The sequence below is a fragment of the Hypoxylon fragiforme genome, assembly GCF_022984875.1.
Source record: "Hypoxylon fragiforme strain CBS 206.31 chromosome Unknown GGS25scaffold_1, whole genome shotgun sequence".
Classification (NCBI taxonomy): Eukaryota; Fungi; Ascomycota; class Sordariomycetes; order Xylariales; family Hypoxylaceae; genus Hypoxylon; species Hypoxylon fragiforme.
In genome coordinates, this window is record NW_026054756.1 from 1,537,127 (window position 1) to 1,552,990 (window position 15,864).

Genomic DNA, 15,864 nt, shown 5'->3' on the forward strand with positions numbered 1-15,864 from the left:
AGAATCTTTGCACTGTGTAAAACTGTAAAGGTACTGTACCACTTGAACAATTATCGAGTCACGTGACGTACTACTAGTAGTATAGCGAAAGTCTTACAAACTCTGGAATCTATGGACTCGTATGGAGGCATCAAATACCAAAGCGGCGACATAGGGCTGAAGTTACAGCACCGACTTATCCATGGATGTACATACATCTAATCCTTAACATCCACCATCACTTGTTTTCCTCCTCGTTCCTCTTCTGTATGGCTTTCATGAGCTCATAAAGCTGTCCCATCTGCTGATCTATTGCAATACTGTTTGTTAACTGACTAATAGCATTCACACATAGAGAGTTGAGGTAGACAAACCACTCATCTTAGCGATCTTCTCTTCATCAAGCTTATCGCCAATCCAAGCTTCACCCTCAATCTTCTGAGCATATAGCTGCCATTCCGTGAGGAACCCAATCTAAGAAAAGAAAGAAAAACACACAATTAACTACCAAATACGACCTTATAGTTTTTTGGGGGGGGCATCAGTCATATCTGGCAAAGCTCTTACTAGATGTGCCGGGTTATCGATATTTCTATGAGCGCGGAACTCGGCTTTGATGTACTCGTCGCCGAGCAAGCGCATTTCGTGTTTTAAATGTTTGCGATGAGCTCTGAATAAACGTCGGTAGAGGGGAATCGGTGGCAGCAATGCCATCTGCGCCGGTTTCAAGCCATTGCCCGCAGTTGCTGTTGCTAGCAATCTCCATGAAGGTTTCATGGCGAATGTCATGTAATACACAAAGTCCGAATGGTGAAAACGGGATGGCGTAATGAATAGTCTACGGACGGCTAATTTAGAGTGCTTCTTCCAATTCTCCAGATGTCCAGGTTCAGATTTATACCGTGCAGAACATAATTTACACGTTGATCCACACTATTACATACATACATACCTAATAGTACATAATATCATATATATGTACCTAGGTACCTATGATAGCTTCAAGTTAGTAGCCTTGGAGGTATACAAATCATGCAATCAGATATTGCCATGTACTGCTAAGCATCATCTCTTTGAACAAAACAATATAGTTGGGCCACACGCAATTTCAGTATTCTATTCAACGGGAACCGAAATGCTATCATTATTCTATGGGGGGACGAGATACACCCCCAGGCTCGCAATTCCAGGACGGAGCCTTGTAAAGGTGTCTCGAACTAAACCTAGGAATCATGCTTGGACTTGTTATGACGAACCCTATTCTCCCTACCAAATGATACTAAGTAGGTATAACTGAGTAGGTATAGGGCCTCCCGCGTCAAAAACTATCTTATGTTGTGCAGTCGGCGTACTTGCACTGCTGTAGCATCGTTGAGTTTGTCGCTCTGCATCATTGTTAGCTATGAACTATACCTACTTTTCCTAGTGCGGTAATAGAAGAGCTTACCTTGTTGCCAATTCTGTCGATGACCTTGTTTTGTGAATCAATTTCGTTGCCCAAGAGATGTGCGAGGGTGTTGAGCTGGCTGACGGATTGGGCCGTCTTGTTCATGTTGTCGTCGATTCTATCCTCCGTCTCCTCGTCTTCGTCATCATCTTCGAATGAATACTTAGACTTCTCGGCAGCGCTCTGCTTTTGCCAGACACCATTCTTTGCGCTGGCGTCAACTTGGCGGAAGGCGGATTCCATGCGCATATTACCCTGGTACCCGTCTTTCCGCGTTGACTCTCGCTGTTCCCGTTCGCTGCGGTTTTGATCTAGAACTCTCTGTTCCATCTCGTTGTTCCTCTTGTTGGCAGTAAAGGGGTTGCCGACGTGAACAGCGAACATGCTTCGGTTCAGACTTTTGAGTTTCTTAGTCTGCTCTTCAGCTTCCCTACTCGCAAAGCCACCCCGATCTATGAGGTTCTCGGTGTAGTTGAGCCGCTCCGCTTGTCCGCCGAGGCGAGCAAGTGTTTGTGAAGCTAATTCCACTGTTTGCTGACCGATGCGCGCAGTGTTCTCCGCAGTGTTGGCCGTGGCCAACTTCTCTTGCTTTATCTGCCGCTTGATGTCATCGACCTCAAGCTCATCCTTCTCCTCTTCTGTAAGTTCACGTTCTTGTCCATAGCCGCCATATTTAGAGTCGGCCCCAGAAGCCCCGGAGGCCCCGGAGGCTCCGTAGGCACCACCTGGATTATGAGGCTGCTGATCGTACCGCTCTCGGGCGCCAGAGAACAGGGCATCTCGGTTAGAATCCGTGTCGTTGCTATCAGACCGGCCTAGTCCACCATAACCACCAGAACGAGCACCCGATGCACCGCCCGAGTTGCTGTATTTGCTAGCTCCGTAGCCCGAGGAAGCCCCATATCTATCGTTGGCGTAGCCACCCGCAACCGAAGGTGGAGCACTAGAGTAAGGGGGCAGAGTGGTTGCGGTTGAGTGGTTGCTGTCATTTCGAGATAGCGGAGGGGCGCCGTAACCTCTCTGGGGGCCCGGACCATTTGGTAAACCACCGGCTGGACGATCAGGAACGCGTGAACGAACTTGTTGATAAGGAGTCATGTTGGGAGCCATATAAGGGTCGTTCGCAGTCTGAGGTTGAGCATATGGGTTGTCGGATTGAGCTGGTGAGCCTTTCTTTCCAAAAAGAGCGGATCGGTTTGGGTCATCGCCATCGGCGTGCTTCTTGCCGAAGCCAAACTTCTTCATTTTGATGGTGTGTTTTTTATGCGAAATATGTAATGTAATGTGGGAGTGATTGATGAAATACCAAATTGAAATTGGTATTGAGATTGAGATTGGGGAAGGAGAAAGAGGCAAAAGAAGGAGAAAGGTGTTAAAGTTTTAGGAGGCCAATGATTATAATAAAAGGTGATGAATTATGGAACTTTTTGTAGACACGGGATGTCTTAGGTTACGTTTCGAAAAAGGAGGGGACTTTAAAGGGATCAAGCCTGTCAAGGGAGTTTGTACATTCAATGTGTACATTCAATGTTGTAGAGAATTGACTATTGTACATCAATATTGAATATGTACATCAATATGTACATGTGTAGATCACCGCTTTTCAAAACAATTCGTCAGTCCTAGACCGCAGCACTTTATCTGGTGGGGTTAGCTTATTACTTTGTTTAGAAGAGCACTGTTCCAGGATAGTCTATTAGGGGTAAATGCTGGCTTTAGGCTGTCCAGGTGGGCACTGGGGCGGTAAAGAACTAAGCCACCACAGTGGCGAACACCAACATTGTCCACTGCCATAATTAGGTAGGTACCTAGTATTGAATCAACTTGTATTGAATCAACTTGAATGGCCCCAGCTGACAGACACGGGCCTAACATGACATACAAACCTTGAAAGCATGTAGTAAACCTTATATGCTATATGTATCAGATACGAATTCGTACACAGAAAAGTAAGATTGATCAATCAATACTATGTATGTAGTGATTATGTAATTAGTGATAGCCCTCAAGTTTTACTGTATAACTATTGTAAAACTGAAAATCACCTAGCAAATACCTACATCAGGTGTATAATTATAAGTTAATAACTAGGTAGTGAGTGCCTTCTTGAATATGCGTTAGCCTATCTCACCTGCCATGCATACCTAAGGTTAGGTAGGTACTACTAACTATGTATGTATGTTTGAGGTTTGACCGTAATGACCCTAGGTAAATATCAATTAAATAGGTATGTACATAGTACTTGGTACACACCCCTGGATGATTCATCTTACATTGAGTACACCGTGACATACCTTGGTATACATAATACTTATACTTAACTATCTTCATTCTTCTCATTCTCATACTCATACTCATCCCGATGAGTTGTCCAACTATTCATCACCTTCACATATGACACATTAACCTATCTTCACAATGGCCATCCCGGTGTCGTATTAAACTGATATCTTGCTTGCAAGCGTATTCAAACTTATTTACTAATACCCTCTTACCTAGGAGCTTTCTAGCTCTACTTCTACGAAGATGCTACTACAAATACATCCATTTTATACACAGCGAATAGCGCAGAACCATACAATAGAGCCATTACCAAATGACATAACACCCTAGTCAATTTATAAGCCAGAAGAATTGTATTGCTTAACCACTAGTTAGGTACTGAGCAAATTATGGCTTCAATATTCACCTTTGATCACGACCCTCCACGGGTAAATTCCCCCTGGCAATCCGCTCAGGATGCCATCAAGAGGCCCCAGGCTGAGCGTTCTGTCACCACCGGGGCTATTGTTGAATCAGAACAGTTCTCAGACTCCGACTTGGAAAGACTCGAAGCAGAGCCGCAAGATGGCCCTATCGAATATAAATTACACCTCTTACTACGACCGCGGAGGGCTTATAGTAAGATGAGCACCACACTAAAAGTCTCAGGGTCTCAGGCGTCCAGACCAATGCGAGAAGTAAAATATCCAAGGCAGTCTAGTGTACCGCTGGCCTCTTCGACCCAAACCAGACAGAACCGTCTCCATCATCTAACCACCCAGCTCCTTTGGAGGCTACAGCAGTCGTCGCCGTATCATTCTACCGCCAGAGGTGATTTGGTCATACCAAAATTGCCCGAAGATATCGCTGATCTCACAGCTCTTGAGAAGCCTGGAAAGTTGCTCCTAGGTCTTGAGGAGTCCAACGGGGCTCTCTACGAACTGGGTGTGGCTGACGATGGAACATTTGTGGGTTTAACCAAGGATGAGATGGACGAGAGTATGACGACCCTAAAAGTAATGGCTGCTAGTCTAGGCTGCAGAGTCGAAGTGCAACGGATGAAAGCAGTTGGTGCCTGTGAGTGGACAGATGACACTTCGGAATCCAACGACCAAGTGCGAGTCGCCGATCTTTGGGTCGCAGAGGCTCTCGTTATCCCAGTCCTAAATATGCAGAGCAGTGAGCATGATCAACAGCCAAATCAGATGTATTCTGCTCTGACAAGAGGTGCTTCACTTACCGAGCAGCTTCGTGTATCGCTCATTGGGCCAACAACATCGGGTAAAACCACACTATTAGGGACACTTTCCAACGGCACCCTAGATAATGGACGTGGAAGCAGTAGAATCAACTTGTTAAGACATCGCCACGAAGTTGCATCCGGGCGGACTAGCTCCATTGCCCAGGAACTGATCGGCTACGGAGGACAGGATATATTCAACTACAACGTTAATAATATTAACGAATGGCCCGATATCCATGATCGTGCAGAGAATGGCCGGCTGGTATTTCTATTAGATTCCGCCGGACATCCGCGATATCAGCGCACGATTTTTCGAGCCTTGGTCGGATGGGCTCCTCACTGGACATTGCTGTGTATTCCTGCAAACGAAGAAGCTCTCCCCGCCTCCGGTGTCCATTCGCTCTCTGGCGCAGATGGGGTTGGGATAACGTCAATGGAGCTAGCTATGGCACATCTGGACTTATCCTTAAAACTGGCAATGCCCCTTGCTATTCTCATCACCAAGTCCGAGTTAGGACAGCGTACGTTGCTGAAGGAAAAATTGAACGTAGTCTTCACCAAGGTTAAAGCTACGGGGAGAATACCGAAGCTGTTGACCTCTCTTGCACGTGACGAGGACAGCCTTGCGGAGGTACCTGATGTAGACTTGCGAAAAGTAGCGGAGGAAATAATCGACCCTATTACCCGATCTAGCGACCCGTTGTCTATTGTTCCCATTATCCTTACGAGCGCCGTTAAAGGTATAGGCATTGGACTTACTCACGCCTTGCTCAGAAGCTTACCCGTTCCCCCTATCCCAACATCAAGGGACTTCGTCCCGCTCGCCTTAAATCCCGAACAACCAGCTGCTCTCTTTCATATTGACGACGTTTTTGAAATGTCGTTGAGCCGTGCTCAGAGTGCTGCAACTCCTGGGTTTAGCAGAAGCGCACCAGTAGTTACTGGCTATTTGCGATTTGGGAAGCTCTCCATCGGTGAAAAGGTCGTGTTAGGGCCCTTCCCCGGGGACGACGAGGATGCTGGCGCCCTGATGCCAAACGATCATCCATCACCTGGATACGGCTTGTCAATTCCTCATCCTTCGTCCGCCGAGTTTGCTCGACTTAGCTCTCGCCAAATCTTGTCAGCCTCGAAAATCGAAGGCGAATGGCGTACAGCAATGATTGTGAATATTCGTAACTTGAGGCTTCCAGTTCAAACTATCGAGGCGGGACAGGCTGGCTCCATCCAAGTTGTTTTTGACGAAGATAATAAGGAGGCACCTAATACTAGCGATGTGTCCGAAAACCCAAGAATTTCGAACAATAGAATTCGCAAAGGCCAGGTCCTGGCTGTGCCTAGCCAACACATGGTCCAGACCGGGCTTTCTCTACAGGCTGCTTCTAATCTAACGGCTTCCTTCCCAACATCGGACATCAAGGGCTTGGCTGTGAATACTCTGATAAATGCATACGTGGGGATGGTTCGTGCCGCCGTCCGGGTGCTACGGGTTACACTCCAAAAGTCTGACTTGGATCCACGAAAAGCTACGACAGAAGAAGATGATGTTTTCGGCATGAGTGGTCACTTCGAGCTCGAACGTACTAAGTCAGAAACAGACCTGGACGAATATCATGCAGAATACCACGTTTTGTTGGAATTTTTGAATAGCAGAGAATGGATCGAGCTTGGGTCTCAGATAGTCCTCGTAGAAGGGGGATCCAAAGACAAATCAGGGCTTGAGGGTTACGTAGGTAAAGTGATCGAGATTGGTGAATAGCTGGAAAGGTGTATGACATGGTAATTTTCTTTAAAATGGTACCTATTTGCGGTGGATTCTGGATATCACATCATCAGCGAGCAGCTAAGTTTAGCAACATCATTTGAATTTGAATAGACTTTGGACAAGCCGTATCCACCACGTGGTTCGTGAAACACACATCATGCTGATCCCTAGATATCTTATTACACCATACGACAAGATCATATTTATTTAGGATTGTGATATACTGTGATGTACTAGGCAGTCCTCTATTAGGCTCTCACCAACCCATAGAATAATGTCCACGTCAATATGTATCCCGCAAGACCATTGAAGAGACCGCCCGCCCAGAATTCGTACTTGGTCCGAAAATATCTGCTCGTGTCGAATAGGCCGTGGCCGTCCTTCAGCGACGTGGGCGCCACGCGAATGGTGTAGAAGAGGACGGTGGTTAGGATGGTGAAGATGATGTAGAAGAGGAATCCGCTATAGGACTCGAGGCCCAAGATACCGGCTGCGGCGCCAAAGATGGAAGCGGTAAGGGCCTGAAGATTGGATAGAGCCTAAGGCAGTGCAAAGCACATTGCAATGTCAGTTACATATCTTCTTCTAATACCCAGGTACCTAGGTATAGAAACGAACACGATGCATGTGAGGCGTAGCTACTAGGTATGCATTGTTTTCATTGTTTCCGGGCATGGGGAACTATGCATTGTTCAAGGTGGCTGGACAGGACTGGACTATACTGACTTTGGAGTTGTGCACTACCGACTCCGGCACGATCGGTGCTATCTGTAGCTCTCTTTCGGTCGGCATGGCTGCGCTTCGTCCTTCTTCTATGTTAAGGTAGTATTGGGGTTATTGGATCGGTAAGTCTTTGTTTCGTGATTCCTGTGGTTGGGTATGAGTTGGATCGATATGAGACAAGCAAACAAGAATGGAATGGAAAATGTTTAAACGCTGGTTTGGATTGAATGGATGCCGCAGCTGTAGTATGTTACATAGGTATGTATTACTGTAGGTATTACATAGGTGTCTGATGCTACGGTTAGCATATGTAGACTAATAATGTAGTAGACTGCTGGTTCAAAGTTGCATGTGTCTGGTACTAAGATACAGCTTGTACATACATACATATGTACGTAATGTTTAAAAATGTTTAAACCCCAACGATCTAGTTGCCTATTGGACGAAGTTTAACGAATAATGTGGAGTTATTCGCATTTATTCGTACCCAAACCCCAGGAATAGTGCATGTTGGCTCCACTAAACATACATCGCATGGCAAAGTTAATGCCCCCCGGCTGCGAACGGCAAGAAACATGATTGATCCATATCCATATCCATATCCATATCCATATCATTGGATCGGAGGGGGAAGGGATGGAGAATAGTCAGAAGTTCGTTCGTTCTTGCCCCCATGACGAAACCGAGGCTTTTCAGAAGCCTCCTTCTCTTGGGTTTCCTGGGTTTCCTGGGTTTCTTGGGTTCATATGGGGGAAGCTCCCCTGGGCGGAGCCTCCGGACATTAACTGCTAGTACTATCTGATTGTATCTAATCACCTAATCTATTATTAGTAGGTACTACTAGTACTTATGCATACCTGGGATATTCAATGCTACACTTAGCCACTTGCTTAATTAAGAGAAGTTGTTCCAGAGCTAGGTAGTGTAGTCGTATTTGGTAGGTGTAATCTGCATCAAATGAACAAAGCACTTGACTTCTTCTAAGCTTCCTTGTACTTGTAACCTTGAACTTCCCTTCTTGACAAGACCGCGCTCCTTACATACCATCGTCTAAACTTTTTTCTATTATCTTTTTTTTTTATTTTATTATTATTGTTTTTTTTCTACTTTCATTTTTTCTGTAACTAACATCTCATCCCAGTCTTTCAAAATCTTAGTTATTACGATTATTTTCTTACCTTACTTACAACTGAATTGATCTGATTCAAAGTCATCTCCTTGTATGACGGTTTGCATGCTGAGTGAATCACAATAATTTCGCGCCAGATGGACGCGACCCTTCGTGCAACACCACAGTTATTACATGGAGACTCACGTAGATGAGGGGACGCCTTTGAGCAATTATCTCGAGGGTATGTATGCTAGTTCTATACAGCACACTAGCCCCGGATCGCTTCGGTAGAAGCGGTTCTCCTTGACGATCACCATGCCCCTAGCTCCTGAAGTCCTAACCATTGTTGTCACAGGCACGGGGGAGAAAGAGGAGTTGTCGTGGCAGGAACCCGAGGACGATAGAAATCACGACCTCTCACCGCCGTCTAGTCCACGAGATTTTGCTCCGAGAGGCCTTGCCAAGGTTCGGAGGAGGTTTCGGGAAAACCTGCCGAAGCCCCTGCATCTCGACTCTAATAGTTTTCCGTCTCGTATCAACCTGGACGACCTTCATTATCATGCCTCCCCTATTTTTGATCTTTTGCGATTGTTACTGGAGGCTGTTACTTCCTCCATAGACCATGCCAAATCGATTGGATTTCTCGAGCGGCTACGGCTCACCATCGTCCAGTCCCAGCTTCTAGACAACCCCTTAGTGCTAGGTTACCAACCATCACCAGAACCTACTTCACCACAACCGACCGATGAATCCAGCTTCCATGGGTTTACAGTTCCCGGTGCCGTTGCCGCGGCCGTGTTCGGGTTCGGTGCGGCATCTCTTGTCCGGTGGTTTTCGGTTGGAGGTTTCATGCCAACTTGGAGACGGTTGCTAGCCTCTGCTGCAGTGTTATCTCTGGTGCTTCTAATCGCTAGAGCATATGTTCGAAGGCAAATTTTACGAAATATACAAAAAGAAGGGCTTGCAGAAGCCTCGATGTTCTTTTCATCTTCCCGGGATTATGACTGTGCAAACAGTGCCGCGCTTAACTTCATAATGGAAGTGGAACTAGTCTCCCGCGGCTATCGACTGTGAATATCTTCCTATTCCCAGAGTCGATTTTTGCAACCAGCTAATGTACTAATAGGAGCACTCCCATTCCTCCCATCAGCCGGTTAGAAAGTAATGGGCAAAGCGTCAAGTGCCTGCAACTAAGACAAGCCCTCCGACACAGCTTGACGGAGGTTATCTCCAAGTACTATCAGGTTGCCTTCACGATATGGGCATTTGCAGAGCAGACCGAACTACAACAACTACAGTCCCAGTATCAGTTCACAGTTGCTGATGTAGTAGAAAGATTCCAAGTGCTATCGAAGACAGACGCTCAGGATATTGAGAAGTTACAGCCGTTGAAAGATGCTGCCTTCCTATTCCACGATATTCGAAAGATGTTCTTGAGTGGACTGCTGGCTCTTCACACGGTTGGAAACGACACCGACCGACTCCGTTTCACCACCATATTAGAAGCGTTCAGAGAGTTAAACGTCGTCACAAGGCAAGCCTATGCTCGGGTGAGAGATATCCTGGCTGACAACGACTGTAAGTATATTGTGACAAACTAGCCAACCGCTGCTTGCTAATAGGTTATTCTTAGTTCAAATTCCCAAAACCCCCCGAAGCCCCGAGACCCCTAATCACGATCGATGGCGTCACCAAGTCCGCAGGCTAAATTCGATGACCATGAACATCCGCAGCGTGCAAGCTAAGTTGCATCTCCTACGCGAAGAGTCATCAAAGGCCTTGAACGAAGCCGATGATATTACCGACCTCGGGCCATTGTTTATGTCTCAGTATGAGTCGATAGGCCAAGATTTACGAGATCTGATGGAAGCATGGCAGACAGGCAAGGCATCGTTGGCGTCTGGTATCGATAGAAACGAGAAGCGCCTATCATCCATGGGCTCTACGCTTATGTCTCCTATAAGCACCATGAGTGGACGAACCATCGCGGAGGAAGACGAGAACAGCTCAGACGAACCGGGTATTGCTGACGCATTGAAGAAACTCAATGGTGGCATTTCCCCGCCAGGAGAGCTAGATATGCGACACGAGCCAGAAGTCTTTGAGGCTATCTCGATTCCTCGGCCGAAGAGCCTGCTTACGCGGGAAGAGAGAATCGTCAGGATGAGGGAAGACCGCAAGTCCCGGGAGATCGCTAAAGCGAGAGCTGAAGCCCAACGAGGCATGATGCGAGAGTTGCAGGGGGTGTTGGAAAGAAAACCTGGCCGTGGCCGTATCTCTCTTTGAAATTACATCGTCACTTTGTATTATTTCTCGTTTTTCGACTTACAGCAGTAACTGGGCCTCGAGGCGTTGGTAACGAGTTAATTATGAACTGGGTCATATTTGGTTGCAGTACGGCGCTTTTGGGATAGAAAGAGGGGTTCAACCTAGGGTCCAGCCTAGAGTTGCTTGCCTTCACCGTAGCACTGCTCGGGCTGTTTTGTTTGGGATTAGAGGTGACTTGACTTAGATAAAAGAGCTGGCCATCCATACGATCGTTGTATGTAATGTTTTTTTCTTATGTCGCCGTATATATATACTTGCACATACCCGACCGCCTATCTACTAGCTTTAGGTATATACATATAAATAAAAAGACTCTTTTGAGAGAATATAAAATTTGGCTACCTATCCTAGGTACTTATTAGCAAAGGTATCTCAGCAGACGTCATCTATTATCTGCCAATTCTACCCAGTGGTACTATGTGTCTGATGGCATTGATCCCCTGAGGCGGGCATCGGGCCGTTCAATGTTCCAGTAAAGGGGAAAAGTACATAGTACCTAAGATTAGGTACCCCCTAGATAAGACGTCAACGGTGCATGCATTAAAAGAGCACGAGATTTCCAAGGTTAACTTTTAAGGCGAACTTTCCATTCTGGCGTACCTATGTAGGCAGCTAGGCAAGCAAGCGAAGCTAAAGGTACAGCAGGTGGGGCATTTCGCGTCAGCCTTCAATTGACGACGCGTTGAGTGGTTCCACGCGTTTTAAATTCAATTTATTATTTCACATTTCTTAACAACATTTTCCAGAAGCAACTGATCCTCCTACCGCAACAACGTCACCACCAAAAATTATAGGTATTTCTCCCCTTCCTACAAACTCCCAAAAGCTATTCTTTATTTCTCATAAAATCATTTCCTATTATTTTCTTTTTTTCCAAGTTAATTATTACCGTTCTTACACGCAATCCGATAACTAATATTCACTAGTCTAGTTCAATTCAATCCAGACGCCATCATGTTGGAAGCACGACTAGAGCAGGCTCAGATCCTGAAGAAGGTATTTTCTACTCTTTTCTTTCCTACTCGTTTCTCTTTCCGTTCGTGAGTAATACTAATGGCGTAGGTGGTGGATGCCATCAAGGATTTAGTCCAAGACTGCAACTTCGATTGCAACGACTCGGGTATCGCGCTCCAAGCAATGGACAACTCCCACGTCGCACTTGTCTCGATGATGCTGAAGGCCGAGGGCTTCTCCCCTTACCGTTGCGATCGAAACATCGCGCTTGGTGTCAATCTTGTCTCCCTCACCAAGGTTCTACGCGCAGCCCAGAACGAGGATATCCTGACGCTCAAGGCCGAAGACGCGCCCGATTCCCTGAACCTCGTTTTCGAGAGCAGTGAGAATGACCGAATTAGCGAGTATGACCTAAAACTTATGGACATTGACCAAGAGCACCTGGGCATTCCCGAGACGGAGTATGCTGCTACCATCTCCATGCCCTCTGCCGAGTTTCGACGTATCTGCACCGACTTGATGGCCATGTCAGAGTCGGGTGAGTGCTCCACGCTCCCTTCCCTGGGTTGAACATACCTTATTACGAAGACTACGACTAACACATAGAAGTTACTATTGATGCAAGCAAGGACGGTGTCAAGTTCTCTTGCAATGGTGACATTGGAAACGGTGCCGTCACTCTACGCAGCCACCAGAATGTCGACAAGCCGGATTTGAACATCGACATCGAGCTCACCGAGCCCGTTGGTCTGACTTTCTCGCTCAAGTACTTGGTCAACTTCTGCAAGGCCCAGGCTCTGTCCAGTACTGTCAAGATCTGCCTCTCCAACGAGGTGCCCCTTCTGGTAGAATACGGACTAGCAGGCAGCAGTTTCTTGCGATTCTACCTCGCTCCCAAGGTTTGTCACACCGCCTTTCCTAATGCCATATCTGTCACGTTACTAATATATTGATTCTACAGATTGGCGACGAGGAGTAAGAGGGAATGATAAAGCAACAAGGAATAATGAAGGATTACAAATATACCACATCAGCAGGATGGAATGCACTGCTTTCAGATTTGCTATGGACTTTGGTGGCTAATAACATGGATAACTATACGGAGACGAAGACTTCTTGCGTCTGCATATGAGCTTTGGGCGTATTAGTTTACGAAGCACTTCCATACCACCTAGGTTCGAAGTCTAGTCATTCATAGGGTTTGATTAATTCACCCTACGCTACGGCTGTAATCTGAGTACTTTTCGTCTTGCCTATAATATGACGATGGTTTATGAGCATTGAACGTGGTTGTGATTGTAAATACTAGTAGTAGTACAAGGTGTAGGGAGGTGAGCCCTGAATTAGGTACCTACCTCCCTATAATAAAAGTGCCCAGTGGTTTACTACCTACTAACCTAGTAGTATTGTACCTAGTAGTGCATGCCTATCATGAAGGCACTAACTTAGCTTAAGGCTAGTAGGCACCTACCACACTTATATATAATCTGTGGTCAGTGTGGTGGGGTGTGGGGCAGTCAAAGTTACTAGGTAAAGAGTCATGCGCCCGTTTTGTATTTGGTACCGGCAATCGGCGGATAAGTGATGATAACAGCACAAGCTTTCATTCAATCTTCTAAGTTCTTACTCATTCTCTTTTCTTTTCTTTTATATTAACAATTTCTTTCTAAATGACTTCATAGAGGAATTTGCCGCTCATTTTGTTGATTCTCACACTCTTCTCAGACCAGCCAGGGTGACGATATAGAGATTCCCTTCTCCCCCCATACACCATTGGCCACTACAACATTAAAGGCTTGCATACCTAGCTGTCTACCTCCATAGTAGCTCTTACACGGTACCTCCCTCTACCTCTGGGTAGCAAAGTATTTACTTACCTATCTTCAAATTCCAAAATTGAATCTAAGGAAAGTCGTTCCGTATGAGTGTCGAACCTCGAGTCCCAGAGACGAATGTCCTGGCCGTTGCCAGTCATGTAGGAATACACAATGCCCTCTTTAGTAATCGGGTTCTTATTCAGTAGCTAATATACTTCCTTGAAGGTTGTCTCAGGGTGAGATCCCATGTTCTTAGAACCTCTATGCCTCCCTCCACGGATCACTTTGTTGACCCTTTGTCTTTTACGTGGAATAGGAACGTAGGCAACAAGATCGCCGTCTTCGTGCTCCAATCTATGGGTTGTGATGTTGCCGCCTTGAATACAGTCCAATTCAGTACGTAAAACTACCCATCATAAACTCAGCCCCTGAACCCCCACCTAGGTCGTGTATGTACATCACATAGCCTATGTGTCTAACAGGATATTCAAAACGTCAATAGGCAATCACACAGGTTACAGGCAATGGAAGGGCACACGGGTGTCAGCCCAAGAAATTACGGATTTGTGGGACGGGCTTAAGCAGTCGTACCTTGATGGCTTTGATATGATGCTCTCGGGCTATGTGCCCGGCGCTACCGCCGTGGAAGCTGTCGGCAACATCGGAAAAGAGCTCCGGCGAAAATCCGAGAAAGCGGGAAGGCTTGGATCTTTCTTCTGGGTCCTAGATCCGGTCATGGGTGATAATGGCCGTTTGTACGTCGCAGATGATGTCGTGCCTGCTTACAAGAGCTTGATAAACTACGCTGATCTCATACTACCGAATCAGTTCGAAGCCGAGTAAGTCCTTCACGTCCAGGTTGTTCATACCTGGCATTCTACATCCTTTCTGGGGATATTGAATAAGCTTGGATGAAATTTTCACAATGGAAATGGCGGTTGAGGAGGTTATGTAGTCACATTCCGCTGGCTAACAGTTTTCCATTTCCTCCTTAACACAGACTCCTCTCTGGCGTAAAGATAACCGACCCCGCCTCCCTCAAAGAAGCCGTCCGTGTCCTACACCAGGAATACGGCGTCCCACACATCGTCATCACCTCCGTTTCTATACCGTTGGTATCCTCTTCGATCGCTTCCTCTTCCGCACCACAGCAGACGGGGCGCGCCATGTCTGTCGTAGGGTCGACTATGACGTCCGACCGGCAACCACGGCTCTTCACGATCTCGTTTCCCGTATTTGACTGCTACTTTAGCGGCACGGGTGACATGTTCGCAGCGCTGATGGTGGCGCGTATACGCGAGGCCATCTCCTCACCTTCTTCCTCTTCTTCATCCTCTATCTCAGAACAGAATAGTGACGGAAACGAGTCGATAAGCGAAAAGCGCTCGTGGCTTAGTGGCGACGATGTCGACGTACTAGACCTACCGCTCGCGCGGGCTGCCGAGAAGGTGCTTGCGAGCATGCACGAGGTCCTGGCGCACACAGCCGAGAGCATGACGGCTGAGATGGCTACAGTCGTCAATAAAGAAGGAGAAGTAGACGAGAAGACGCTGCACCTCCTGAAGTCGAGGGCTTCGGAGCTGAAGCTGGTAAGAAACCTGGGATGCTTGCGCGATCCGACTATAGAATACCGCGCGGAGAAGATGTAGAAGAGATTGTTAGGGGGAGTAGATAAATGGGCATTTAGAGATAGACAGGAGATTTTGCTGAGTTCGGCAAAAATAAAACGAATGAACATATAGATATCTAGGTACCTATCCGAACATTGAAAGGGCGAATAGAAAGAATGTGAAGCATACACGAGTACCTAGCAGGTATGCAGATAGGTATCTATGTAGTGTCTGATGCTACTAACCTAGAGCAGTGGACATGAAGTAGATGAATTTGTATTGTATGAATCTATTACTTTCAACCAAGGCCAGAAACATGAATTTCGAGTCCATTTTCTCCGAATCATAGATTCTATATTTGGATTGGAGATGAGAGCTTTTGACCCTCCCCTCCCCTTTTCCCTCTTTTGTGTAGCATCTATAACATGCAATTCATCGACGTCTACCTAGGCCACTACCAGTCACAGGTGGTGTCAAGCTATGTATGCTGCGACCCCGATGGGTTAGAATCGAGATACGCCGCCCCCGCTTGTAGGCTTCTTCCTTTCTCTTCTTCTTCTTCTAATGATAATGAGGACCTCCTTTAACCTCCCCACCTTCCCTAGAACTACATATGTAATTCATC

At 46.5% G+C, this 15,864-nt stretch overlaps 7 protein-coding genes across 7 annotated transcripts; 4 read left to right on the plus strand and 3 right to left on the minus strand.

The window, feature by feature from the left end:
* Positions 1-11: 11 nt before the first annotated feature.
* On the minus strand, positions 12-911 carry GGS25DRAFT_469501 (uncharacterized protein). The gene is made up of 3 exons (XM_049259146.1): positions 547-911; positions 354-453; positions 12-288 (listed from the first exon to the last, which is right to left on the minus strand). The coding sequence occupies exons 1-3, from the start codon at positions 766-768 to the stop codon at positions 218-220; spliced, it is 393 nt and encodes a 130-aa protein (XP_049121230.1). The 5' UTR covers positions 769-911; the 3' UTR covers positions 12-217.
* A 393-nt stretch (positions 912-1,304) lies between these two features.
* On the minus strand, positions 1,305-3,220 carry GGS25DRAFT_516753 (uncharacterized protein; the record flags this gene model as incomplete). The annotated part of the gene is made up of 3 exons (XM_049263262.1): positions 1,305-1,364; positions 1,427-2,665; positions 3,089-3,220. 3 exons carry the CDS (start codon positions 3,218-3,220, stop codon positions 1,305-1,307), a joined length of 1,431 nt encoding a protein of 476 aa, XP_049121231.1.
* A 489-nt stretch (positions 3,221-3,709) lies between these two features.
* Positions 3,710-6,817, plus strand: GGS25DRAFT_469505 (uncharacterized protein). The gene has a single exon (XM_049259147.1). The coding sequence runs from the start codon at positions 4,099-4,101 to the stop codon at positions 6,688-6,690; it is 2,592 nt and encodes an 863-aa protein (XP_049121232.1). The 5' UTR covers positions 3,710-4,098; the 3' UTR covers positions 6,691-6,817.
* Positions 6,818-7,803, minus strand: GGS25DRAFT_469506 (Rab5-interacting protein-domain-containing protein). The gene is made up of 2 exons (XM_049259148.1): positions 7,423-7,803; positions 6,818-7,235 (listed from the first exon to the last, which is right to left on the minus strand). The coding sequence occupies exons 1-2, from the start codon at positions 7,486-7,488 to the stop codon at positions 6,945-6,947; spliced, it is 357 nt and encodes a 118-aa protein (XP_049121233.1). The 5' UTR covers positions 7,489-7,803; the 3' UTR covers positions 6,818-6,944.
* A 554-nt stretch (positions 7,804-8,357) lies between these two features.
* Positions 8,358-11,191, plus strand: GGS25DRAFT_469508 (Mysoin-binding motif of peroxisomes-domain-containing protein). Its single transcript, XM_049259149.1, has 4 exons — positions 8,358-8,771; positions 8,886-9,600; positions 9,657-10,108; positions 10,164-11,191. The coding sequence occupies exons 1-4, from the start codon at positions 8,723-8,725 to the stop codon at positions 10,814-10,816; spliced, it is 1,869 nt and encodes a 622-aa protein (XP_049121234.1). The 5' UTR covers positions 8,358-8,722; the 3' UTR covers positions 10,817-11,191.
* Positions 11,192-11,422: 231 nt separating this feature from the next.
* GGS25DRAFT_24493 (proliferating cell nuclear antigen) lies at positions 11,423-13,184 on the plus strand. Its single transcript, XM_049257148.1, has 5 exons — positions 11,423-11,652; positions 11,785-11,854; positions 11,921-12,350; positions 12,422-12,711; positions 12,774-13,184. The coding sequence occupies exons 2-5, from the start codon at positions 11,813-11,815 to the stop codon at positions 12,789-12,791; spliced, it is 780 nt and encodes a 259-aa protein (XP_049121235.1). The 5' UTR covers positions 11,423-11,652; positions 11,785-11,812; the 3' UTR covers positions 12,792-13,184.
* A 171-nt stretch (positions 13,185-13,355) lies between these two features.
* GGS25DRAFT_24534 (Ribokinase-like protein) lies at positions 13,356-15,487 on the plus strand. The gene is made up of 6 exons (XM_049257155.1): positions 13,356-13,649; positions 13,720-13,787; positions 13,855-13,865; positions 13,946-14,025; positions 14,132-14,468; positions 14,630-15,487. The coding sequence occupies exons 2-6, from the start codon at positions 13,734-13,736 to the stop codon at positions 15,276-15,278; spliced, it is 1,131 nt and encodes a 376-aa protein (XP_049121236.1). The 5' UTR covers positions 13,356-13,649; positions 13,720-13,733; the 3' UTR covers positions 15,279-15,487.
* Positions 15,488-15,864: the final 377 nt, after the last annotated feature.